Source organism: Oncorhynchus tshawytscha, linkage group LG24, assembly GCF_018296145.1.
Source record: "Oncorhynchus tshawytscha isolate Ot180627B linkage group LG24, Otsh_v2.0, whole genome shotgun sequence".
NCBI classification, from domain to species: Eukaryota; Metazoa; Chordata; class Actinopteri; order Salmoniformes; family Salmonidae; genus Oncorhynchus; species Oncorhynchus tshawytscha.
Genome location: NC_056452.1, coordinates 25,311,245 through 25,338,462, shown reverse-complemented (window position 1 = coordinate 25,338,462; position 27,218 = coordinate 25,311,245). Strand labels below are relative to the sequence as shown.

The 27,218-nt window shown below is 43.6% G+C and overlaps 3 protein-coding genes across 4 annotated transcripts in view; 1 reads left to right on the top strand and 2 right to left on the bottom strand.

The window, feature by feature from the left end:
* Window positions 1-650: 650 nt before the first annotated feature.
* LOC112237612 (histone H3.3A) lies at window positions 651-3,023 on the bottom strand. The gene is made up of 4 exons (XM_024406214.2): window positions 2,876-3,023; window positions 1,820-1,953; window positions 1,541-1,694; window positions 651-1,421 (listed from the first exon to the last, which is right to left on the bottom strand). Exons 2-4 carry the CDS (start codon window positions 1,945-1,947, stop codon window positions 1,293-1,295), a joined length of 411 nt encoding a protein of 136 aa, XP_024261982.1. The 5' UTR covers window positions 1,948-1,953; window positions 2,876-3,023; the 3' UTR covers window positions 651-1,292.
* LOC112237611 (RING finger protein unkempt homolog) lies at window positions 3,024-19,826 on the top strand. Of its 2 annotated transcripts, XM_024406212.2 has the most exons (14): window positions 3,024-7,657; window positions 8,207-8,416; window positions 9,029-9,205; window positions 9,351-9,472; window positions 9,586-9,721; window positions 11,790-11,907; window positions 12,048-12,135; window positions 12,482-12,840; window positions 14,908-15,115; window positions 16,825-16,920; window positions 17,002-17,187; window positions 17,322-17,503; window positions 17,681-17,941; window positions 18,111-19,826. In XM_024406212.2, the coding sequence occupies exons 1-14, from the start codon at window positions 7,518-7,520 to the stop codon at window positions 18,240-18,242; spliced, it is 2,415 nt and encodes an 804-aa protein (XP_024261980.1). In that variant the 5' UTR covers window positions 3,024-7,517; the 3' UTR covers window positions 18,243-19,826. The 2 variants fall into 2 exon arrangements, with proteins under 2 accessions (XP_024261980.1, XP_024261981.1); XM_024406213.2 differs by lacking the exon at window positions 18,111-19,826 and having other exon boundaries at window positions 17,322-17,510; window positions 17,681-17,844.
* Window positions 19,380-27,218, bottom strand: part of LOC112237613 (protein unc-13 homolog D-like) — a 15,928-nt gene continuing 8,089 nt past the window's right edge. The window contains exons 17-34 of the mRNA XM_042305571.1: window positions 27,189-27,218; window positions 27,014-27,070; window positions 26,781-26,878; window positions 26,532-26,583; window positions 26,272-26,402; window positions 24,362-24,482; window positions 23,775-23,927; window positions 23,499-23,594; window positions 22,977-23,183; window positions 22,768-22,842; window positions 21,621-21,700; window positions 21,350-21,464; window positions 21,075-21,146; window positions 20,853-20,936; window positions 20,644-20,764; window positions 20,425-20,548; window positions 20,008-20,213; window positions 19,380-19,933 (exon numbers count right to left, since the gene is read on the bottom strand). The exon at window positions 27,189-27,218 is cut by the window's right edge and continues 61 nt beyond it. Of these exons, the coding sequence (XP_042161505.1) occupies window positions 19,824-19,933; window positions 20,008-20,213; window positions 20,425-20,548; window positions 20,644-20,764; window positions 20,853-20,936; window positions 21,075-21,146; window positions 21,350-21,464; window positions 21,621-21,700; window positions 22,768-22,842; window positions 22,977-23,183; window positions 23,499-23,594; window positions 23,775-23,927; window positions 24,362-24,482; window positions 26,272-26,402; window positions 26,532-26,583; window positions 26,781-26,878; window positions 27,014-27,070; window positions 27,189-27,218 (1,932 nt within the window). The 3' untranslated portion in view covers window positions 19,380-19,823. The remainder of the gene's footprint in view (window positions 19,934-20,007; window positions 20,214-20,424; window positions 20,549-20,643; window positions 20,765-20,852; window positions 20,937-21,074; window positions 21,147-21,349; window positions 21,465-21,620; window positions 21,701-22,767; window positions 22,843-22,976; window positions 23,184-23,498; window positions 23,595-23,774; window positions 23,928-24,361; window positions 24,483-26,271; window positions 26,403-26,531; window positions 26,584-26,780; window positions 26,879-27,013; window positions 27,071-27,188) is intronic.

Genomic DNA, 27,218 nt, shown 5'->3' with positions numbered 1-27,218 from the left:
CTGTTAACTGCATTCTCATTAGGGTCCCTTCAGCCAGGTGGGAAAGGGCAGTCAGCAGCACGATTCAGATTGCGTGATCTGGTCAGGCGGTATGTGAATTTAAATGAGTCTAGGGTTTCTGGGCTGTGAGCCACTGCCAGCCTTTCAAAGCTACTTATTGCTCGCGCTGTAGTTGCGGCAAGTCACTGTCGTTATCTTGGGCAGCGATGGCAGATAGAGCCGGCACAAACCTATTCCCATTGGTGGAGAGAAGTTTGAGTGCAGAGTGGCTGTTTGAGACACCACAGAAACATGACAGGATCCTTCCATGCAGTGCTCAGAGCTAACATGGAGTCAAACTGCATTGTACACAAGGACCATTTAATAGCTCTGGTATTTTTAGTTCCTAGTGCATTGAGGCCAAGAAAATGTAATTTTAGGATGGGAAGGGCTTTCAATTTTAAGCACACTTAATCCTGGTTTTCCCCTTCTACTTTTTTAAGCTCAGTGGTGCATATGACAAACTGGATGCATGAACTTTAAAATGTTGAGAAAGTCACCCCACAGAACAGCAATGTCTTCCAAGGATAGCTAATAGAATTAAGATGTGGTACCTTAAAGGACTTTACTGTAAAAGCACCTAGTAGATAATTAAAACCACCAAACAAGCATTTACTTGTAAACACATTTAATAGAAAGACAATGTGACACTCATAAATATTAAATGTAGCTGCCAAGGTTTGTTGCATGTTGGAAAAATAACATTGTAAAAAACAGTCCAGAATATACAGAGTCTTGGTCATCCTCCTGGCCATCCCTGACAGTGTCAGGAGGAGTAACTGCATAGACAATCCTCCTGACACCATTATGGAGCGCTAGGAGTGAACTGTTGTGCAAGACATGCTGGCAGACTGCTGAGACAAAGGGTGGAAAGAGATGAGACCCTGACACACCACCCCGGAAGCTGACGTAAAGAGCTGACTCGTTCTTTCACCTCATAAACCCCCCCCAACCACAAAGGCTCTGTCATCTAGAGTATGTATTACTGTCACCCTAAATGAGCCAGTTAACATGTGAAGCCACCTGACTGAAGTCAACAGGGTGACAGTCATGTAAATCTTTCTATCCCCGAAGATAAAAACAAGCCTCATTTGCAATTGAAGGCAAGCCGATCGGCCTATCTGCACACTAACCATATCTGATCATTACCTCATTCTAAAATACATTACAAAAAGAATTAACAATGTTTTAAAAATTCACAAAATGGTTAAGTGAGATAAATAGAAATGTGTGTCTAGAGCAGGAGGTACCATTTAGGCCCTCTCTCCCCTTATCCTGCGGGCCAGCTGGATGTCTTTGGGCATAATGGTGACACGCTTTGCGTGGATGGCGCACAGGTTGGTATCCTCAAACAGACCCACCAGGTACGCTTCGCTGGCCTCCTGGTGGAGAGAAGAGGAAAGTGGGGACAAGTCATGTGATTAATAAAATGAAAGAGTTCCTGTTCACTCCATCCATTAGCCTTCAGACTAGTGTGGTACCAGCAGTCTGGGGATTTTACCTGAAGGGCACCAATGGCAGCACTCTGGAAACGCAGGTCCGTCTTGAAGTCCTGTGCGATTTCTCTCACCAGACGCTGGAAAGGCAGCTTGCGGATCAGCAGCTCAGTAGACTTCTGATAACGACGGATCTCCCTCAGAGCCACTGTTCCTGGCCTGGGAAACAAAACAGTAAAATGCTAAGTATTCATGCTTTAACTAGACCTGTTAGTGACACTTCCTTCAGGTTACATCTAAGTAAACAAACATGTTGGGAAAACACGTTGAACTGCTCTAAGTACCTGTAACGATGGGGCTTCTTCACTCCTCCAGTGGATGGCGCACTTTTCCTGGCCGCCTTTGTGGCGAGCTGCTTCCTTGGCGCCTTTCCTCCGGTGGATTTACGGGCGGTCTGCTTGGTACGAGCCATTTCTCACTAGGGGAAAATAAATAAATACACAAGTCAGTCCGAAAATGACTTGAAATGCCTTCAAAGTGAGACATTACATTCTCGATCGCTGTTGATGGGAAAAGGCGGCTTTAAAAAAAAGGCAAAATTGTTTTCTACAAAAACAAACGCTTAAACATTGCAGCCAACTGTTAACCCCACATATATTTTAATAGACAATTGCAATAACTTGACACCATTTAGCGTCCTTTACAACAATCGTTACCGTGTCAATATTCCCCTCCCCCACCGCGAACGTAAAGGCACCGCTGGGAGGCGCTTGGTCGGTTCCAGTCGCGCTGGGTTATGAGCACCGCCTTGCAGCCTGCTGCCTCGGCCCAGTTGCCAACATAGCAGACATTGTACTGCAGTCTTTGTTCGTTTGAGCGGGGCACGAAAACAGCATACATCGAAAGAATAAAAACTTATCGTGAATATTGTGCTAACAGTTTGTCCACTTGTACTTAAACACCGTGGAGGAGGAAAGCCCAAATCAGAAGGAAATAAACAAAACAATTTAAATGCGAAAAGGAAAACTGATATTAGCTACAACTTCTGACCGACGACTGACCTAGCGTTAGCACTACGGCTAACGTTGCGAGAAACCAACATCGAAACCCCACGCTGGAAAGTCAAGGTAGAGTGAAAGATGCTAATTAAAACACGGCGAAAAAACGTGGCATAATACAACTAGGCTACACATATCCGTAGAGGTATTTAGTTAGCTACCGTTAGCAGGCAGCCATATCACATATCGCGGTTGGGATTGCTATTGTTCTAGATATATTTAACCGTCACAGACAACTCATTTGGGAGGTCAACCGATTACTAATTTCAACTCTTTGTGAATGGAAAAAAAAACTATCAAAGAAGAAGAAGAAGAAAAAAAAAAAAAGCAAAAGTTACTTACCGTATGATAACTGTTGGATTATTCCAAAACTTTAACAGGTAGACCAGCAGACCCTAACTCCTCTTCTTTGAGACACACAATGCGATTAATGGAAAACGACGATGAATCAATTTTTATACTTTCTCATGACGTCAACTAACCGATTTCTAAAGCCGGTTGGTTGAGAAGGAGAAACTCGTAAGACCATTGGTTAAAAAGTCCATCAAACTGGCTCACTCATTGGTTAACAAAATCAAACATCCCATTGGTTATTTTCTGTCCTCTGTATCCAATCAGAGCGACCGAAATATTATCGCGAATACTTGGGTTGAAAATATTGCAGAAAATATATAAACGTTGTTTCAACAAAATGCTCTTCTGAAACATGTTCTCAACATGTTCTAACAATTCTGTGACTTGAAGGACATCCTAGTTAGAGTGCAATGATTGTTTTTCCATGGTATCATGATCATATTGCTCGTGAATGACCAGGATTGTTGTTGTATCAATTAGATTACTCTGTATTATCAATTAGCTTATCAGACTAAACGCGCAATTCAATTGGAATACAGAGTATCAGACAGTGAGTGTCGATATGGTCATGGCTGTCTGAGTAGATCGTGAATGCTGCCTGGCCGAGAAGACATGACTGCAATAAAATATGTTTTTTTCCCCCTCGACCTTCGAACGACATTTGTACAGTCATTTCTCCCTAATATCATTTTCACTTGGATGTCTGTATGTTGTTCACAACATTGTGGTTTTCTGTTCTCAAATTCTCTGTTTAGAAATGTTATTTTGGGGATGTTTTGTAACAGTTTATGACCACGCACGGGAAAAGCCTGTAATGTTGTTATTTTTGTTTGCACAGAGCAGCACACATTTCGTATGTTTGGATCAGAAGTACAACGTTATGTATTCTCCATAGAATAAAGACACTGGTTTCATATTAAAATGATATTTCTGACTACTCCACACACTGCAGCTTCAAAGCAAAGAGGACAAGACATTATTGAACTACATATTCCATAGCTCTTAGCAAACCCCATAATTTGACTGTCAAAGATCTGTATAACTAACCCAAGATAGATCACAGCCTTTCGTTTCCAATGGGAACAAATTAGGGCAGTAACTCAATTCGCCCTTGCACTCCTAAACAACACTTCTTCTTTTTCTTTAAAAAAAAACTTTGGCAAAGGGTCAAATCTAGTAAGTTCACTCTGTTTGTAACAGATTCCAGTTTTGGGAACCTAAAACTGATTTGACATCAAAATGTTTTATCAATTAGAAAATTAGAATAATGTCGGCCAAAATCCATCTCACTCCTTCAGAGGAATGCCAGAAGCCTTATTGCTAACAGTCAGGAGTTTAAGAAATATGTCATTGATTTAGAGATCAAACCTGATGAGATATGTGTTCAAGAAACGTGGCTTATACCACATCTTGATTGTATTATTCCTGGTTATCAGATCTGATAGATCAACTGGACAGGGTGGTGGTTGTGCTACGTTCCTAAGGGAAGGTCTTGTATATCGTAATATACCTGTCCCATCTGAATATGAACGTGTGATGGTGGAAGTCTACAGTGCAGGTAGTAATATTAAGGTACAACATTTTTACAACCCGTGTCAACTATCCGTAGCGGTGTTTGATGAAATATCAGGAGAAATAGGCTCTAGAGCGATATGGTCTGGTGACTTTAATGCACGTAATAGTTTATGGGGAAGCTAATGGTTCTATTGTTGAAGATGTGATGAAAACAAGAGCATTCGTATGTCTTCACGATGGATGTGGTACAAGAGTTGATGTTCGAGGGATTACATCCTGCCTGGACCTCACAACTGGCCTCTAACTCTATTGCATCTACAGGTGAATGGAATGGAATGATTCTACTGTTGGAAGTGATCATTTCCTGATTTGGTGTCCTGTGAACTTTGATGTTACTATTCCAGATATTCCAGACATTCTGAAGATGGTGATTTCATTAAGCAAACTGGGAAAAGTTTGGTGATCATTGCTTCAAGTCTGTTGGAGAGTTGTCTTCTAGTGAGGCCGGGTTGATGTGCAGTATGTGCTGCCTCTGTGACCTCTCTGAGTTTTGAGTGCTGAGAATTTATATGAATTTATATGTACCAATGAGTGAAGTAAGTAAGAAAACGGAAGGTGGTTCCTTGGTAGACTGAAGAGTGCACTTGCGGCTATTCGGGAAAGAAATAGGGCTTACAGAGTGTAGAAATTTCATGGAGACAGTTCTGCTCTACAATAGGCAGGGCTACTGAGCTGGGGAGGGGGGGGGTGTATGGTCTATGTTGAAGAAGATGACTGGAAGAAGCAGGTCCTCTCGAATTCCAGATTTGGTTGTGGGTCAAAAAATGTCTGTAACTGATGAAGAAAAAGCTGACTTGTTGGGGAAGACATTTGTTAAGTTACATAGCAACTTTGGATGAAGTACACAAGCAACGCAGGTGTGAAGATTTTAAATACTCATGTTAGTGTGTATAAGTAAGGGATACTGTTGACTCTTCTTTGGATGCTGTTTTTACCATACATGAGATGCGTTTAGCCTTAATAGGCTGTGGATATACAGCCCCAGGTCATGATCACTTGTGCTATGTAATGTTTAAGCATCAACATGATGAGGTCATGCATGTTCTCCTGGGATGATTTAATATGATTTGGAGTGAGGGGGTTATACCTTCTGGTTGGTAAGGTGCAGTAATATGACCTTATGTTAAGCCTGGTAAAGGACCCTTCATGGTGCTGATAGTTATAGACCAATAGCACTGACCTTTAACTTGTGTAAACTGATGGGAGATATGACAATAAATAGATTGTCGTATTTCCTGGAACATAGAGGTTTATTGGGTCAACGTCAAAGTGGATTCCGTAAAGGTAGAGCTACTTTGGATGCATTCGAAAAGGTGAGCAATGAAGTTGAAGAAACTCTGGTCATGAAAGAAGTAATGACTACTGTCTTTATTATGGAACAGTGGCAATGAGTAGGCTTCACAGGCTGGACAGAATCCCATGTAGCGCTATAAGGATATGCATTGGTGCCATCAAATCAACATCTGTATGTGCCTTACTAGTGGAGGCAGGTGAGATGCCCTTGGATATATGGCGTAAAAAAAAATGGTCATTAGCTTATTGAGTTAGGTTGAAAGGCTGTGAGGTTGAGCCTCCCACTGCTACTGTTCTAGATGACTGTTGGGAATATACTAGTAGACAAGGCAGTGGTTTTGGTTGGACAGTTGGAAAGCTTGCTGATGAGAGTGGTTTTAGGGAGTTGGAGGTTGGCCCTTCTGTGATGATAGGGAATGTTCCTCCATGGTTACTCCCAGATCCTGTTGTTGATCTAGCCTTGGTAGAGAAAAAGAAAAGATTGGTCAGAAGTCAGTGATAAAGGGAAACTGGTTGACAATTACATTAGTAGAAGTTTTTATGCTTTTCTACCGCTTTTCAAAAATGGATCCAAGGACCCAGATAGTGGAGCACAGGAGCAGGCGTTTACATTCTGGAATTTGATGTGCAGATATGTAGAAGACTAACAGAGTTATTGTCTGTGTACTCAGTTGAACTGCTGGCGATAATAGTTGCCCTCCAGTGGGTAGAGGACGTACACCCTGTTAGAATTATAGTGTGCTCAGATTCTCTGTTTGTATTGAATAGTTTATCATCTGGTACATCTAATAGGAGTCACCTACTATTGGAGGCATTCATGTTATTATGTAGAATTGAGAGACTGGGTGTCGTAGTGAGATTCTGCTGTGTTCCAGCACCTTCACGTGTTGAAGAGAATTATATTATAGACCAGTTAGCCAAAAGAGCTTTGAAACAATATACAATTTAGATTAATCTTCCACTGGCTAGAGGTGAGGCCAAATGTAAGATTAGAGACGTTTTTGATAGATGTGCAGGAGAAGAGATGGGACTCTGAGCCCAAGAGCCGGCATTTACATGCCCTTCGAAGAAAGGTCGGTGGACCAAGATTCAAAAGTCAGATTAGGAAGGAAGATGTCGTGTTTGCTCAATTGCGCTTAGGACATTGTACATTGAACTCATCATTACATCTGGTTGGAAAGCATGTGAATGGTTTGTGCATGGAGGGTATGGTCAATGAAATGGTGGAGCATGTGTTGTTATATTGTTGTAAGTATGTTGAAGAGAGGGAAAGATTGAAGTGTAGGGTCATTGAGGTAGAACAGGGTTGGAGAGGTTTGGAAGCGATTTTTGGAATGGGGGAGGGTCTATTAGAAGTTAGTGGGGCTCTTTTTTTATTTTCTCAGAAGTATTGAGTTAGGTAAGAGGTTTTAGAAATGTTGTAAATCGTGATTGCCCACACACTCCAGCACAGTAGGAAGCGGCATACACTTTAAACGTTTGTTTGCGGACCGCCAGTATATCATAGAAGAAGAAAATCTTGCTCGATCTTTTCCCACTGCCGGCCACTGGGCTTCCTCTCGTCAGAGATTTGGTAGTGAGTGGAAACGCCACCCGAACGCTTCACATTTATACATCCGGTGAAATATCTGGTTCAATCTGTGGTACTGTATCTTTGCTTACACTTCCTGGTACCAGGCGCAAGCGTACAACAGTAAATAATGCGGACTTCGTCGCACACTGGATACAGGACGCGGGTAGGAAGGCTAGAAAGAGGAAAATTATGTCGAAAACACATACACAACCCCCGTCCTCGTCGGTGACTACGACCACCGGTGGACCTTCCTCCTCCTCGCCCGCAGGAGGCACGACGTCTCCCGCCAACGTCCTGCACGGACAGCCTGAGAAACCTCAACACTACACGTACGTAGACCACATATAGACACACTCAACTTCACGTGTGTAAGTAAACATACCAAAACACCACTGAGGTTAAGAGAATTAGGTCAGTTGATCCTGTCGGATTTGAATTAAAGTATTCTCTCAGTTATCTCAGGTTTGGATGAATGTGTACCCGTTCTAGAGGCCTACTGGTGACTGAGTTGGTATGTTTTGGATAGGCAGAGGTGGACTGTTTGGGGAGCTGTCAGTGTTTAGCTATCCATATGTAGAGTTGACCTGAGTTAACATTTTGTGTCTGGATATTATAATATGCAATACAATTACAATGTAAGACTCTAATAATATTTGATTTAATGGTTGGTCTAATTAGCTATAATTAGTTCATAAGTTATCTTTGTGTGTGTCTGTTTTTTTTTGTTGAGAGAGTAAGAGAGCGACATAGTTGCTATGACTCCTGCAGCTTGCTATAGTTATCGTTTGGTGTCAAATATAAGACATACACTAATATACTAGTCATTAATCAATCACCACCGGCATCCTCTCTTTCCCTCTCTGCCCCCCTCCATGCAGGTATCTGAAGGAGTTCAGGACAGAACAGTGTCCTCTGTTCGTGCAGCACAAGTGTACCCAGCACCGACCCTTTTCCTGCTTCCATTGGCACTTCCTGAACCAGCGGCGCCGCAGACCCATCCGCAGGCGGGATGGAACCTTCAACTACAGCCCAGACGTCTACTGTACCAAATACGACGAGAGCACAGGCACCTGCCCTGATGCGGACGAGTGAGTGTGTGTCAGAGAGAGAGAGAGAGAGAGAGAGAGAGAGAGAGAGAGTGTTTGTCTGTGTGCTGGGGTGGGGTACCAAGGATTTTAAAAAATGATTTCATGTATTGGTACTCAGATAGACAGAGACACTCTTGTTTTCTTCAACAAAAAAACAATGTTTTTGGGGCAAAAGAATGGTCAATCCTTGAGTTCCCGACATGAATATATACTGAACATGCTCTACATTGCATAGTAAAGCACCTGGGATTGGGATTTATTTTCAGATTGAGGTTACTGTTTATCAATGAGGTGAGAGGATGCACCCACTAACGATTCTAGTACCTGTAACCATCCCGGTGAATAGCTGAAGTGATGGCTGTCGACTGCAGTGCTTTGCAGCTGAAAGCAACACCACTCTCCCCATAACTCAGTCAGATCAGGAGTAGTGCTAACTCATCACTTATTCACACCTAGCCCATTAACACACACAGGGGGAATGCTAATGATGAAGATGGTGGCTCTGAGACATTATCACGTGACTTATCAAGATGTGTAAATTGTTTTCCCCCCTGTATGTTTTTGTAAATAATTGGCAATACAATAATTGTATCTCTCAATGGTGATTTCCAGATGTCCGTTTCTGCATGGTACGGCGGGCGATACAGAGCGGCGGTATCATCTGAGGTACTATAAGACGGGCTCCTGTATCCACGAGACGGACGGGAAGGGCCACTGCGGTAAGAACGGCTCCCACTGCGCCTTCGCACACGGATCACATGACCTACGATGTCCCATCTACGACGTCAGGTAGAGTGGAGACGCGTCATACAAATATAATGACCCAAAGTCGGAGACGGGGTCTCTCAATCTTGTAGTCTAGGCTCTTTTGTCTGTTTCATTGTTCTGTTTCTAACTGGTCTCGTTGCCATGACGTCCCTCTCCCCCTCTCAAGGGAGGTGCAGGTGATGGAGTCTCAGGGGGGCTCGGGGGCTGCAGAGGGAGGAGGAGGAGACGGGCTGGTGGCTAGTACCGCCCTCATTGAGAAGATCTTGAGTGAGGAACCCCGTTGGCAGAGTACGGCTATACACACACAATAAACATCTTTTAACTGATCTAGGAATATTCTATTTGAAGGCCATGATTCCAATGCTAATACATTCCTCTCTCTCTCTCTCCTCTCTCTGTAGATAACAACTATGTGTTGTCCCACTACAAGACAGATCTGTGTAAAAAACCTCCTCGTTTGTGTCGCCAAGGTTACGCCTGTCCCTACTACCACAACAGCAAAGACAGGAGGCGGAGTCCACACAAACACAAATACAGGTACAAACAGGAGGAGTAGTCCACACAAACACAGGTACAAACAGGAGGAGTAGTCCACACAAACACAGGTACAAACAGGAGGAGTAGTCCACACAAATACAGGTACAAACAGGAGGAGTAGTCCACACAAACACAGGTACAAACAGGAGGAGTAGTCCACACAAACACAGGTACAAACAGGAGGAGTAGTCCACACAAACACAGGTACAAACAGGAGGAGTAGTCCACACAAACACAGGTACAAACAGGAGGAGTAGTCCACACAAACACAGGTACAAACAGGAGGAGTAGTCCACACAAACACAGGTACAAACAGGAGGAGTAGTCCACACAAACACAGGTACAAACAGGAGGAGTAGTCCACACAAACACAGGTACAAACAGGAGGAGTAGTCCACACAAATACAGGTACAAACAGGAGGAGTAGTCCACACAAATACAGGTACAAACAGGAGGAGTAGTCCACACAAATACAGGTACAAACAGGAGGAGTAGTCCACACAAACACAGGTACAAACAGGAGGAGTAGTCCACACAAACACAGGTACAAACAGGAGGAGTAGTCCACACAAATACAGGTACAAACAGGAGGAGTAGTCCACACAAATACAGGTACAAACAGGAGGAGTAGTCCACACAAATACAGGTACAAACAGGAGGAGTAGTCCACACAAATACAGGTACAAACAGGAGGAGTAGTCACAGGTACAAACAAACACAAATACAGGTACAAACAGGAGGAGTAGTCCACACAAATACAGGTACAAACAGGAGGAGTAGTCCACACAAATACAGGTACAAACAGGAGGAGTAGTCCACACAAACACAGGTACAAACAGGAGGAGTAGTCCACACAAACACAGGTACAAACAGGAGGGAGTAGTCCACACAAATACAGGTACAAACAGGAGGAGTAGTCCACACAAACACAGGTACAAACAGGAGGAGTAGTCCACACAAACACAAATACAGGTACAAACAGGAGGAGTAGTCCACACAAATACAGGTACAAACAGGAGGAGTAGTCACAAACACAAATACAGGTACAAACAGGAGGAGTAGTCCACACAAACACAGGTACAAACAGGAGGAGTAGTCCACACAAACACAAATAGTAGTCCACACAAATACAAGGTACAAACAGGAGGAGTAGTCCACACAAATACAGGTACAAACAGGAGGAGTAGTCCACACAAATACAGGTACAAACAGGAGGAGTAGTCCACACAAACACAGGTACAAACAGGAGGAGTAGTCCACAAACAAACACAAATACAGGTACAAACAGGAGGAGTAGTCCACACAAATACAGGTACAAACAGGAGGAGTAGTCCACACAAATACAGGTACAAACAGGAGGAGTAGTCCACACAAACACAGGTACAAACAGGAGGAGTAGTCCACACAAACACAGGTACAAACAGGAGGAGTAGTCCACACAAATACAGGTACAAACAGGAGGAGTAGTCCACACAAACACAGGTACAAACAGGAGGAGTAGTCCACACAAACACAAATACAGGTACAAACAGGAGGAGTAGTCCACACAAACACAGGTACAAACAGGAGGAGTAGTCCACACAAACACAAATACAGGTACAAACAGGAGGAGTAGTCCACACAAACACAAATACAGGTACAAACAGGAGGAGTAGTCCACACAAATACAGGTACAAACAGGAGGAGTAGTCCACACAAATACAGGTACAAACAGGAGGAGTAGTCCACACAAACACAGGTACAAACAGGAGGAGTAGTCCACACAAACACAAACACAGGTACAAACAGGAGGAGTAGTCCACACAAACACAGGTACAAACAGGAGGAGTAGTCCACACAAACACAGGTACAAACAGGAGGAGTAGTCCACACAAACACAGGTACAAACAGGAGGAGTAGTCCACACAAACACAGGTACAAACAGGAGGAGTAGTCCACACAAATACAGGTACAAACAGGAGGAGTAGTCCACACAAACACAAACACAGGTACAAAACATACACACATCCATTTGACAGAAACAGGTCATATGGCTTATAAACCCTCAGTTTGGTCTTTCTCTCTCCAGAGCGCTGCCGTGCCCAGCGGTGAAGCACAGTGAGGAGTGGGGAGACCCCAGTAAGTGTGAGGGTGAAGAGGGTTGCCAGTACTGCCACACACGCAGTGAGCAGCAGTTTCACCCCGAGGTACGTGTTGAGCTCCATCCTCATCTCAGATCATAACTACGTCGTCCGTTTGTAGCGCTGGCAGGTTTGTGCCAGTTAACTCCATTTACACGAGACAGAACTCTATGTTCAGTGACTGTTTGTCTGATGTTCCCCTCCAGATTTATAAATCCACCAAGTGTAATGACATGCAGCAGTGTGGCAGCTGCCCCAGAGGCCCCTTCTGTGCCTTTGCACACCTAGACAACAGTAAGTGTCTTACGACAACCCCGTAATCATGTGGTATGATTAAGCAATAAGGCCAGAGGAGGTGTGGTATATGGCCAATATACTACGGCTAAGGGCTGTTCTTAAGCACGACGCAACGGGGAGTGCTTGGACACAGCTCTTAGCCGTGGTATATTGGCCATATTTCACAAACCCCCAAGGTGCCTTATTGCTATTATAAACTGGTTATCTAATGTAATTAAAGCAGTAAATTGTATAAGGCCTGATATATCACAGCTGTCAGCCAATCAGCATTCAGGACTTGAATCACCCAGTTTATAATGATAGTAAGTAACTTATCTACTATTTTTCTCCTCTTGTCCCCCAGAGCCCCCTATCAGTGAAGAACCCTTGTTTCAGACCACCAGCTCCCCACCAGGCCCGCTGGACCCTTACCCTGCCCATGAGGGGTGTCCCAGCCCTGGGGGCCGAGGTGGGAGGTCTGGGTCTCTGTCTGGAGGGCCGTTCACCCCGTTAGGGGGGTTGTGTGTGGCAGAGCAGGGCCTATTAGGGAAGGTGCTGTCGCTGTGTGAGGACGTGTGTGTGGGAAACGAACCCCTCTCCCCCTGGGCTAGAGAGGGGGGGTACGGTAGGGCACCGGGGTACGAGAGGGAAGACCAGGCCAAACAGAAGAGTTTTACCATGGAGCAATGCAACAGAGAAATGACGTACCATCTCAGCAAACAGGTACCTTTTTATTGTTGTCAAAACAACCAGCTTCTAACAAACTATATTGAACAAATGTAAACGCAACGTGTAAAGTGTTGGTTCCATGTTTCATAAACTGAAATAAAAGATCCTAGACATTTTCCATACGGACAAAAAGTTTTTCTCTCAATTTGTGCACTAATGTGTTTACGTCCCTGTTAGTGAACATTTCTCCTTTGCCAAGATAATCCATCCACCTGACAGGTATGGCATATCAAAATGCTGATTAAACAACATGATCATTACACAGGTGCACCTTGTGCTGGGGACAATAAAAGGCCACTCTAAAATGTGCGGTTTTGTCACACAATGCCACAGATGGCTAAAGTTGCGGGAGCGTGCAATTGGCATGCTGATTGCGGGAATTACCACCAGAGCTGTGGCCTGAGAATTTAATGTTAATTTCTCTACCATAAGCCACCTCCAACATAGTTTGAGAGAAATTGAACAGTACGTCCAACTGGCCTCACAACCGCAAACCACGTGTAACCACGTCAGCCCAGGACCTCCACATCCGGGTTCTTCACCTGCGGGATCGTCTGAGACCAGCCACCCGGACAGCTGATGAAACTGAGGAGTATTTCTGCACTTTTATTTGGAAAAACTCTTTCTGATTGGCTGGGCCTGGCTCCTCAGTGGTTGGGCCTAGGTCCCCAGTGGGTGGATCTGGCTGCCAAGTGGGTGGGCCTATGCCCTCCCAGCTCCACCATTGGCTGCGCCCTTGCCCAGTCATGTGAAATCCATAGATGAGCGTGTAAATACATTTATTTCAATTGACTGATTTCCTTATATCAACTGTAACTGAGTAAAATCTTAGAAATTGTTGCATGTTGAATTTATATTTTTGTTCAGTATATAATTACACATTATTGGTCAGGGTGTATGTTGCTGCTTCAGCCAGCTTGTCGTTGTCTCATTGTCTTGTTGTCTTGCTGTTTCACATTGTTGAATGCAGAAACTATACTATAACTGTACTATAACAACTATACTATAACTACTAAAACAACTATACTATACCTAGGGTTGCAAAGGGTCGGAAACTTTCTGGTAAATTTCCATGGTAAGTTAAGCCCGGGAATTTAGCTTAAATTCATCAAATAAGTTAGCTTATAACAGTGAACCTTTTTTTTGTGGGATACACATAAGGCAATTCTATGCCATGGATCATTCAATGTTCCCTTTCTTTTGTTGTCCCATGTGAAGAGTCAACTAATTGAATTAAAGTTCAATTTGTAACTACATTTTTAAAAATGTATTTCTATTGGAAGGATTTAATCATTTGTAATTATGTCTACTTATGACGAGGTAAAATGTTTGTTTCTGTCTCCATATGATATGGTAAATATATCCCATGCAGAAAAACATCTACATTTAAATGGTATTAATATTAATTTGCATATATTTACATATCTATACTATAACTGACTATACTATTACTATACTGTAACTGACTATAACTAACTATACTATAACTGACAATACTATTACTATACTGTAACTGACTATAACTAAATATACTATTACTATGCTATCACTATAACTAGCTAACTATACTAGAACTTACTAGAACGAACTATATTAGAACTAACTATACTAGAACTATTACTATAACTAACTATACTATAAATATTAGTATTACTATACTATAACTATTAGTATTAATATAACTATACTATAACAAACCATTATTATAACTATACTATAACTATTAGTATAGCTATACTATAACTTAGTATAACTATACTATAACTAACTTATTATAACTATAATATAACTATTAGTATAACTAACTATACTATAACTAACTATACTATAACTAGCTAACTATTCTATAACTAACTACTATAGCTATATTATAACTAACTATACTATAACTAGTTCTACTCTAACTATACTATAACTAACTATACCATTACTAACTATAACTGAACTATAACTATCTATACTATAGCTATACTATAACTAACTATACTATAACTATACCCAACCCACTGTTAGTCTGCATAATGATTGTATCACCACCCTTCTCTATCTGTCTCTCTCTAGGACCTGCTGGTGTTCCTCCCAGTGGGTAGTCCTCTGAGTCTGTCCTCCAGTGTTCCCTCCAGCCTGGCAGCCACCCCTCCCAGCCCGGCCCCTCCAGGACCCCTTCACCAGGGCCACCACGGAGCCCCAGCACCAGGCCTTTCCTCAGGCATGAATGCCAACGCACTGCCCTTCTACCCCACCTGCGACACCGTCGAGTCTGTAGTTGGTGAGTCAGTCACGTAGGCACAGAAGACTCGTTCAACTCGTATTACTCTTAATGTCAGAGGAGCTGGTCACTGTACAAGTAGCTAACTATTGTAGTTTACTTCCTAACATTCCATTCAATTAAAAAAATGATATTCTTCCCTGAGGGGCAATTACATAGGTTATCTATGAGGAATATTGACACTGGATCACTTGATTGCCATGGGACCAGGGCTCTAAAATTAACATTTTTCATTGGTAGCACTGGTGCTCCCATCTTAAAAATAGTTAGGAGCACAACATACAATCTAGGAGCACAACATACAATCTAGGAGCACAACATACAATCTAGGAGCACAACATACAATCTAGGAGCACAAGAATATATCTTTTTGTAATTGATTGAGATATTGCGTATGAGGCCCAAATTAATTCTAGCTACTTTTGAGGCACATGTTGAGCTCTAGGAACGAATATTTAATCCTGTAAAGACATTTGTTTATTATAAAAAGCTAAATGTTTATACAAAAATCTGCAAAGTCATTTGTAGAATAAGTCTCTACATTGTGTAAAAAAGCATTATCTATTGAGATGCATTACATTGGAAATTCTACACTGTCTCTTTAAGAGGGTCAAGTTTGGGATTGACATGTAAGGGCTCATTCATTCATTCATTCATTCATTCATTCATTCATTCATTCATTCATTCATTCATTCATTCATTGCGATGATCATTGATCTTCTAAAGAAGCTATCCTTTTCCTTTCTGTGCCCCCAGATGTTTAGATATACTGGTAAAGTAACCAGGATGTTAGCTAGCTAGCTAATGGGGTAACAAGACTGATGTCAGTGAATGGTTTTGGAAACTGACCGTCGACATGGTTTTTGAACGGGGCCTTACAAACAAACTATTTGGTCCACTGGCAGGTAGGTTAAAAAAATCTACAAGCCACTCAGAATTTTACCAGCTAATACATTTATTCGCCATAACAACAAAATCCACAATTTATCCGGGTTTTGGATATCACCATTGTTTTCTGGTTTTCACTCTCAAAATCACACTTTTTTTAAATAGAAAAACAACAAATGGATGTTCAAAGTCCACAACAATGTTTAAACCAGGAGACCACTTTTGAGGTCTGGGGAAGAAAAATATATAAATATTTAGGAGGGTAAAGTTGCCCTTTTTAATGTCAATTGCCCACCTAAAGAAAGTGGTGTTTGGCTGGTAGTGTTGCTGTACTGCATGTACAATAGCAGAGTTAGCAAAAACAAAAGACCACCCGATTTGAAACGAATCATCATGATATCATATCATTCTGCCAGGTAAGCTACTTGCTATTTGGAAGGTTTTCTGGGAAGGCCTTTAGAAATGACTGGCTGGCTACACTAAGTGGTAGACAGAGGGATTCCTGTGTCGTCTTCATAAAGTTACCAGAAATACAAACATCCCCGATGCCTTTTCATATTCTTTACATGTAAGCTTTGGATTGATGGAAGCTTTGGCTGGCTTTTTTCTCCAGGGCACTCAGAAACAACGGCCCAGTGAAAACTATTAGTGCAACTATTACTATCCGGGAGATTTCTCTTCCTGGTCGACACTGGCGCTCCTAAAATAAAATGTCAGGCCGCACAGAGAAAAATCTAGGAGCACATGCGACCAAAATGGATGCCCTTGTGTGGGACAGATCTGAGTAACTAACGTTTTGTTTTTGTTGATGTGATGTATAGAGTCAGCTCTGGATGACCTGGACCTGAATGTCTTTGGGATGTCTGCCCTGGAGAGAAGCCTGGACAGCAGCTCAACTCTGCCCCGAGCCATGCTGGGTGGGTATGGAGCCCAGATACACACACCTACCTGAGGTGATTGTAATGTTTGATTGATTACATTGTTGATTGATTTTGCAGGAGGGAACCAGCTCCAGAGTTCGGCTCCTGTCAACATCCCAGGATCCCTCTGCAGCTCCGCCCCTTTCAGCTCACCCTCGCCCTCGCCACCAATCAGAGTCCACCAGTCACCATTCTTCTCCGCTCATCTGTCACAGCCCGGCCAATCAGAAAGCAGCTTCTTGGGGCCATCTCATAGCTCTCTAGGTTTGTCGACATATTTTTAGATCTTGTATTTGTCTGTTAGATTAGAGATTTAAAAATGTGCCCCAACATCTTCCCGTACTTTCTAGAGACACCTCAACTTAATAAATATTTATCGTGTGTCTCCTGTATTGCAGGTCTGAATGGTATGAGCAGTAGTATCTGGGAGCACCCGTCAGGCCAGGGTTCTCCCGGTACACCGCCGGCCATGCTACCCTCCATGGGCCAGAGCATGGAGGCAGCCCGGGTCCGACAGGAACTAGACGATGCTAACAGACTACTGAAACACTGGGGTCACACCTGGAGACATACAGCACAGGTACAAGGTGTGTGTGTGTGTGTGTGTGTGTGTGTGTGTGTGCACCAATAAACCATAAAAAGGGTCAGTCTTAAGAAATGTCTCACTTCCTTCCCCTTTAATCGCTCTGTCGCTCTCTCCCTTTTTTCTCATGTTTCTCCCATCACCCTCCCTCTCTACATCACTCTCTTACTCCAGGCGTGGGCGGCGTTGAAGTCTGATGCGGAGGAGGCTCGTGGCTCGTCCGGTCGGTTAGCTTTACAAGCGGAGCGTGCCAGGCAGGATGAGGAGGAGGCGCAGAGACAGACCTCCTTCCTCCAGGAGGCGCTGGACGGCATGAGGACAGGAGAAAACCCCCACCTGGCCCTGCACCAGCTACAGCTGATCCACAGACTGCCTGAAGAGTGTGTGGTCAGTCTGCAGGCCCAGCTCTGTACATGTCTACACACCGTGGAGAAGGTAGGGGATACGCTCACATACACACAGAGCCATGCTTGTTGATGTGAAACATTCCCCACGTAACTAGCAGGCTTTTCTCTTTCTGTCTTTTTGTCTCTCTCTCTCATTCTTCTCTTTCTCACCCCCCTTTCTCTCCTTCTTTTCTCCTCTCTCTCACCCCACCATCCAGGTGGTGTATAGAAAGCAGAGGCAGTGTTGTGTGCTGTGTGGAGGGCAGGGCTCAGTCTCTGGTCTGCAGTGTGACAGCTGCTCTGCAGAGTGCCCCCTCTGCCCAGAACAGACCCTGGAGCAGTTATCCTGACCTAACCCCTCAACTAGCTGCAGCTCGACGGATCCCCCAACACTGATCTCAGACCAGCTCTAGTCACTTATTCAAAGCAGCCCAGTTGACCCTAAAACTAAGTGACTGACTTTAGACCAGATCCAAACCAGTTGTTCTAACGCTATGGAGTATAGGTAGATACTCTGTTGTTTCTTACCTCTGATCCTAGATCAGATATCCTCACCCAGAGACCAGACTGCTGTCCCTATAGTCAAATGATTCAAGTTCAGAAATGTTTTTACTCAAAACACTGCCTGTGCATAAGAAATGATTCGGGATCAGCTCTCCTCACTACAGACCTGACTTTCACCATTACGAACTAAACTGACTCAGAGTCAGTAAAGGGCACGCTTGACCTCTGTTCCATGATGCTACGGCCTAATGCCTCGATCACACCGACAGCGTCATTACGTTTTGGCACTCCAGAAGTACATTTATTGGAACGCTTCGTTTGCCTTGCAGAATTGCGTTGTAGAGGAAGTTGCGGTGCGTTCGGTGAGGTAACATACGATGGATTTATCCATTGTATGAGTCAAACTGTATGCATAGATGGATTGACAGAAATGGTAGCAGAAGGTGAATGTTGAACTGTTGTTGTACACACATCCAGATGATGCTGCGTACTATTTTCCACAAGTACCTTGTCAGTGTGATCGAGGCGATAGGGACCACCGCTGAAGACTGCTGCGAGTACAATTCCTTCCTTTTTTTACAGTTAAAATGAAAAATATTTTCTATTTTTCATAGAATTTTCATGCTTTTTTTTCTAGAGAAGTGAAGGCAAAGTCAGTAGTTATAGTAGTTTTTGCTAACGAGACTTCTAGTCAGAGGAGGAATAGGCAAGCATCTCAATAGTTTAAAAAGGCTTCTTCTCCCTTTGCACTGATCTGAAACTACAGGAAGGGAATATGGTGGAAGTCTATAAAGAAATTACAGATGAAGGAATGACAGCCCCGTGTAGACTATTTGGATGAAGCCGTCTGTGTATGTTACAAGTAGTTTCTATACGTGACTGACTCTCAGGTTTGCTGTCTGTAATATTCTTTAACTGGAAAGATGGGGGCATGTTAACAACACAATCTTGAAAAATATACTAGTCAATTGTGTAGTCTTTGAAATGATGTATATTAGTTTAATTTAATAACAAGGCGCTTCATGTTAACTCAAATGCCATTTAGTTTCTGTCAAACAACCAACTTTTAAAAAATAAATAAATCAAGGTATAATTTTTTTTGGGGGAGGCGGGGCATAATTTACATTTGTAAGCATTATAATATTTCACAGTATTTCAAACGGGTGTCAAATATACATTGTTTTTGTATGTCATAATTGCCCCATGCACTGACCACACCAGTTATCAGGTACCACCTCTGCTTTGGATACAGCAGGGGTGTGTGTGCTTGTGTTGCTATCCGGTGAAAAGACATGATCACTGTGAAGAGCACCGGCACTATACACACACACACACCTGGCACACAGTCCATCCCTTTACTGCATCCACCAACAGTGTTTAATTGAGTTTTATAACAATAAAATACATGTCTGTTTTTGTTATTATGCTCATTGTTTCTCCTCCTGGGACTGTTTTTCTCTCTGTCTGCGTTTCTTCACAAACACCTGGGCCTCCCTCTCTCCTCTCCTCGACTCCAACAGCTTCAGGATACTGTCATCTGGACGAAACGAGCACGCTTCAGTATCATGCAAGTATGTGTTCATTTTCACACAACTTAATTCCAGATCATACCGTTTGGTTTGGGGTGCGTGAGCGGCAGGCGTATCTGGGCCGGGGAAGGGTCTGGCTGGTGCCCTGGCTCCCCTCCGACTCCCGGCACTGCCCTCAGAGCCAGGAAGGCCTCCCCCTCGAAGTCGTCTGTTCTCAGGGTGTCATAGTCCAACACGGTCACCACCAGACACGCCCCCGCAGCCTGACACTGCTCCACTGACACCATACTGACGGAGGGAGGCAGGGAGAAGAAGACAAAGAGGGGGATGTGGGAGAGATTGATTACCTGTATAGTTCCTGAGGGTAGGAAATGGTAGGAGACGGAAAAGGTGGTTGTAACTCTTAACATGTTTTCAACAAAGATCTGAGAGACTTGGATTATCTGCTGCCACCAATGTAGCGACGGAATGGGGCAGTAGTTGGAGCTATAGGGCTTACAACTCGAAGGCCTCGTCGAACAGAGGGTTGAGGTCACAGTTCTTGATCTGGGTGGTGCGAGGCTCCACCTCGGGGAACACATGACGAGGCTCCAGACACAACTGGACAAACGGATCACTGGAACCTGGAGAGGAGGGAGAGAGACACCAGAGATATCGGATCTTTAAGAAGACCCGTCCTATATCGATGTAAAAGGGACTAGGAGAGGAAACCACTGACCGTTGGAGTCCATGGGTAGGAGATTAGCTGCGTTCAACACTTCCACTCGAAGTCTAAGGTCAGACCTCCTGTAGGATGCGATGAGTGTGACCGCGCCGTACTTCTCTCCACTGTAAACTTTCTGTTACACAAATGCAGATTTTATCCAATGTATTCTGTATAGCTGTGGTTTTTCACTGCTGTACAACACAAGTAGAATACACTCTTACCTGTTCCCATACTTTCCTATCCAGGAATTTCTCTATGAGCTGCTGGCAGTTGAGAGAGTTGTGTGTCAAGTGAGATTTCAGAGTCTGAATGAATTGAGGAGAGCGCAGAAAGAGACAGGGTTATTGTACAGCGTTCATAACACAAGGTCACCCTTTTTCTACATACCCTTATAGAACCAAGTTCTAACAATATACTGTGCAATGTAACCAACATGAACTCACTTTGTAGTCGTCTGTGTGTAGGGTCTCCAGTGGCAGTCCGTTCCCCTCAGCATAAAAACACTGCTCCAGACACTGCAACACAGTCAGAATTGTCCTGAAGTGTGTACTTTTCTTAAAGTATTAACCTGGAGTGTGTACTGCAGTACTATACTAACCTGGAGTGTGTACTGCAGTACTATACTAACCTGGAGTGTGTACTGCAGTACTATACTAACCTGGAGTGTGTACTGCAGTACTATACTAACCTGGAGTGTGTACTGCAGTACTATACTAACCTGGAGTGTGTACTGCAGTCGTTGACAGAACACCATGAGTCCTCCCTCTTGTTTCTGCTGTGTAGCCACCTGGTATAAGGTTCTTATGGAGTTAGTCCACAACGGAGTCAACAGACTAGGGAAGGAAGGAAGGGGGAGATGAAAATATTTCAAAAGCTTGTAAACCACTGCTCTGAGAACACCGAGGGTAACACATCCTCAGTACTGGTTGAACCACAGGTGAGTGAGTGTGTGTGTTGGGTACTACAGGTGTGTGTGTGTGTGTATACACCTGTTAAAGTTCTCCTGGACCAGGTTCTCATTCATGTACTGCAGCTCTTTCTCCAGATATTTCATCAGAGGAACCACAGCCTGGGATGGTGGACGTATGGAGCAGTACAGTGACATGTTTTACATCAGCCATCGTAAACTAGGGCCCTGTGTTTCTGACAATCATGTCACATGACCTGGATTTGAAAAGCTTTTAAATAAAAGGTTTTTTAACAAACTCTCCCATTTTCTTTTTTTTTTAATGTCAGATGGTCCAGCACCATCAGACAATAGAGCCACACAGTGGAAGTGTCATAATACCCATAAAACCTAGCGGTCAAACAAGGAAATGGTTCCAATCGTTTTTCCCATAGGGGATTTTAGAAACCCTTATAATAAGGGCTTTGTTTTGTGAAGTCTTACCCTGGTGTGAGGTTTTGTTAACCTTGTAAATCTCTCTAGGACAAGGTGACTTTTATCAATATAGTCGGCTCTATTTATACTTAAATTCTAAAATTATAATTAGCATCAAAGTAGACATTGTTCAAAACTACAAAATCCTGCAAGTTCTACCTGACACCGTTTCTAACAGGTATTGTGTACATTTAAAACTTGCCCAAGACAGTGTACAGATTTGTCAATTTAAACAAATGTAGCCAATTTATGAATTCCTAAATTTAGTTTATATTAGATCGTTAATCCAGACATTCTTACCTTTGCCGCGATTCGTCACTCTCATCCAGAGCATCATGGCATTTGTAGTTCTGTATGATAGCCATATTAGCAGCTAATTAGCATTTCATTTTGGGGCAGTGAATGTATTGACAAATGTCAGCTTGTCCTAGAGAGATTTACACGGTTGTCAAAACCTCACACCAGGGTGAGCCTTCACTAAACACAGCCCTTTTTTACGTGTTTCTAAAATCCTCTTTGGAAAAAACGATTGGAACCATTTCCTTGTTTGACCGCTAGGTTTTATGGGTATTATGACTCATACTGTGGTACTCTATTGCTTTCATTCTAATTTCTGGAGATAAAGGGTCAAGTCTAGGTAATGTGACATGATAGCCCAATACATAGAGTCCTAATCATCATAACACAAAAGGAAATGGTTGTCTATAAATCCAGTATCGCTGAATTGGAAATGGCTAATGATGACAGCTTCTTACATCTTCCGTGGACTTGGAGGGGAGTCTGTGTCGCGTAGACATGCTGCGGACGTATGTCTCAATGTCTGAATTCAGCTAGAGAGAGAAAGAGACAGAGAGACTTGAAATTCTATATTGAAGAACGGGATTATAGGCCAATTTCTCAATATGGTCTGGGTCTCTTTTGACTGCGCTCCATCTAAACCCTCCCCAGCCCTCTCTCCTCCTACCTTCCGTCCAACGGTCTCTAAGGCAGAGCGTATCTCTCTGCTGAGGACCCCCTGTGCATGCTGCAGCTGTGAAGGGAGCACGTTGTGGAACTGAGGGTCCCCTATCACGTGACGTGTGCGTTCTCGAAGCGCTGCCCAGTTGAGCTGCTGGGGCAGGCGGGTCAGCACCGACCTCAGGTGTTCCAAGTCATTCACTACTACACACAGCTGGAGGAGAGCGGAAGGAGGGAGGGAGGAAGGGAGGGAGGAAGGGAGGGAGGAGGAGGAGAGGGAGGAGAGGGAGGAGAGGGAGGGAGGGAGGGAGGAAGGGAGGAGGAGGAGAGGGAGGGAGGAAGGGAGGAGGAGGAGAGGAAGGGAGGAGGGGTGAGATTGAGAGACACAGAGAGGTGGCAATTAACACAATTCATTCACTTGAATGTAGTTAAGAGAAAATGAGATAGAGAGAGGACAAGAGGGAAGAAAGATTGAGCAGAGAGGAATGAAAGTGGAAGAGATACGAAGGAGGAGGGTTCTTTCCTTCACCTTGTTGACAGCGCTGCTGTGGTCAGAGTTCTCAGACAGCTCTCTGACCCGCTCCTTCAGGATACGACAGTAGTTCACCACGATCTTACACACATCCTGAACACACATTAAAATGAGCTAAATCTTGTATACCAACAATATTAAATGTGTGTATTTTATAACTTTATTTAACTAGGCAAGTCAATTAAGAACAACTTCTTATTTACAATGACGGCCCACCCCGGCCAAACCCAGACGACGCTGGGTCAATTGTGCAATTTTTTTGTGATGCACTACCTCAGTGAGTTTGACCATTAGCATGAAGGCCTCCTCAGGGTCTGGCCAGGAGAGCTGCTCCCACAGCTGACAGATGGGCTGGACACAGGCCACCAGGTCTACGGCTGATGAGCTGTGTTTGATGGGCACCATCCCCGACTGAAGCGGCTGCAGCTGGGGGAAGAGAGGGTGGATGGGTTGAGTATCTCACCTAGCTTTAAGGTGTACAGTAAATATTACCTGGTAAGGGGACGGGTTGAGTATCTCACATAGCTTCAAGGTGTACAGTAAATATTACCTGGTATCTATTCTATAAACTGGGCTGGTTCGAGCCCTGAATGCTGATTGGCTGACAGCCGTGGTATATCAGACCGTATATCACGGGTATGACAAAACATTTCTTTGTACTGCTCTAATTACATTGGTAACCAGTTTATAACAGCAATAAGGTACCTCGGGGGTTTGTGATAGCCAATATACCACTCTGCGATGCGTCCTGCCTAAGAACTGCTCTTAGCCGTGGTATACTGGCTGTATACCACATCCCGTCGGGCCTTACTGCTTAATTATACTGCTTCACTAGGTGTTATGTTATTACAGTATGTTACCTGGTCCACCTGTACAGCTCTCTCCACCCTGTCCTGAGTGGTGCTGAAGGCCTTGTTCAACCAATAGGGAAGCGCCTCACGGAAGCCCTCATGGAAGTTAGTCAGCTCCAACAGTTTAACACTGAAACAACGCAACAGCCTTAGCTCTACACTGAGTGTACCAAACATTAGGAACACCTTCCTAATATTGAGTTTCACCCCCCCCCTTCTGCCCTCAGAACAGCCTCCATTCATTGGGGCATGGACTCTACAAGGTGTCAAAAGCATTCCACAGAGATGCTGGCCCATGTTGACTCCAATGCTTCCCACAGTTTTGTCAAGTTGGCTGGATGTCCTTTGGGTGGTGGACCATTCTTGATACACACGGGAAACTGTTGAGTGTGAGAAACCCAGCAGCGTTACAGTTCTTGACACAAACCGGTGCGCCTGGCACCTGCTACTATACTCCGTTCAAAGGATGTTTAAGTCTTTAGAACAATTGAGACATGGATTGTGTGTGTGTGCCATTCATTCGGTCAAAAAAATATACAAGTGTCGTTGAACTGAAGCTGTTCTAAGGGAAGGGAGGGGGCAACTCAATATTTGGAAGGTGTTCTTAATGTTTTGTCCACTCAGTGTATATTTTTATTTTACCTTTATTTAACTAGGCAAGTCAGTTAAGAACAAATTCTTATTTTCAATGACAGCCTAGGAACAGGGGGCAGAACGACAGATTTGTACTTTGTCAGCTCTGTCAGCTCTGGGATTTGAACTTGCAATCTTTCAGTTACTAGTCCAACGCTCTAACCACTAGGCTACCCTGCCACCCCCGTTCTATATAGTGTAGTAATGTGAAGTACTGAGTATGTATCAGGGAGTTGTATGTAGTACTGGGTATATAGTATAAGGGAGTAATTTGTACTACCGAGCAACATTCACTCCATTTTTTTTGTCACTGTCAAGTGTTTACTGTGAAAACTGCCAAGTGGCCTACTGTGGCTATTTGATCATAATGTAGGCCTACCAGAGGGGTCGACCATCAAAAACATGGAGAAAAATGTATCCCATAACATTTTAACATGGAAATAGCAGTTCTATCGTTCAGCCTACAGTAGCAGACAGTGTGTTCAATGTAGGCCTACATTCCATGAGACTTTTGAAGAAGAAAAAACATGCAGGGCTTGACCTTTAACCTGTTATTCCACGTGTCCCTCAGACAAGGACCTGACTGAAGAAACCACTTAACAAAATAAAATGAATTATTATTCCCATACCATTATTACAGAGAATGAGACAAATTATACTACGCTCTGCCTATTGGCTACTTAGCTTATTCAAGACCGTCTCAAAATGCAACACTGCCCCTTTAAGACATAAAAAGCTCTTTACCTGACTGGCTTTTCAAATATAGCTAGAAATGTACACATTTTGTGCTCTTGTTGGAAGCAACCACTCTCCCATTGCTGACTACTACTGATCTATAACTGGGCTAATAACTCACTAACTAGTAAAGGATATGAACAAATGTGCACACGTGTCTACATGCAGCTCTTGCTTTGATATCAAAACAAGCGCATCAACTCACGACCGCTCATGCTATAAACATAGTCCAGTTCAAAGTGACTGGCACAGATACATATTTGGCCATCGCTATTTGCATATAGGCCTCCTTCAGCTCTGATTAGTTATGACCCCCCGTCTGTGTACAGGCCTGAGTCGTGCTTGCCAATGGAATAGTTAGTTTTGCATACTAAATCTAGCATAGTTTATTTTGTTTCGGTATATTACAATTAAAATTCCCACAGTTGAGCAAAATGTTGATAGTGTTAACTGAAGGGGAAAACAGCAGAAAGTTGAGTGCGGACTCGCATGCATGCAGCTAACAGGGTTTGTTACTACTGAATATGTAGTATAAGGGAGTAACCTCTGACCTTTTCTGTAGGAAGGCCTTGTCTTTGTGGATGGCCTGTAGACTCAGGTAGAGAGGGAACAAGCCATTGGCTAGACTTTGCTCCATCTTACCCTCCAGTTGGTTTAGGGTGTCCCTCACCTCCCCCGCCAACTGGGAGAGAGAGAGAGAGACACAGAGAGACACAGAGACAGAGAGAGAGAGAGAAGCAGTGAGTTACACAGTGGAGAGGGGGAGTAAGGGAGGTAGGGAGTAATGCAGTTATCTTTCACAGCCACTTACCAGGGAGTCCAGCTTTTGGTAGACTATAGTGAACACATCAACCTGCACAGCACTACACAGAGAGAGAGAAACCCATTCAAGTCCATTCATGTGATTAACAGTCAGACCTTCTTCATATTCAAGACAGATAATGTGACCTCCCTCCATACAGTCGTTCTGTGTGGTCATCTGTCTCCTACCTGATAAACCCTCTAATGTGACCTCCCTCCATACAGTCGTTCTGTGTGTCTCCTACTGTGTGTCTCCTACCTGACAAACACTCTATTCCAGCTGTCCTTGTTGTGCTTGATGTCCTCCTGCACTTCACCTATCAGCCTCGAGAGGGCACTCACGGTCTCTGTCATGTCCTGGTAAGGGGGAGGAAGGGGAGGGTGGGGATGAAAAGAGAGATAAAGTTACAGAATGTGGGTAAATAAATGCTTGATGTTCTTTTGAATGTGATATATGTGTGTGAGGGGTCTCTTTGTTTGTCTGCAGCCTACCTTGGTCATGGGCTGGTGTAATCCCTTCTTAATGGAGAACCACTCCTGTGTACCAGACTGAGGAAAACAAAGACTTTCAGTCCAACAGAGTAACATAGCTCTGTGGATCGTTTAACAGATAGTTCATACCATATTAACTGTAGTCTTTAAAAGTGGTCTTTCGATATGTACTCACGTGCACCGCGTCATTGACCTCGTCGTGCAG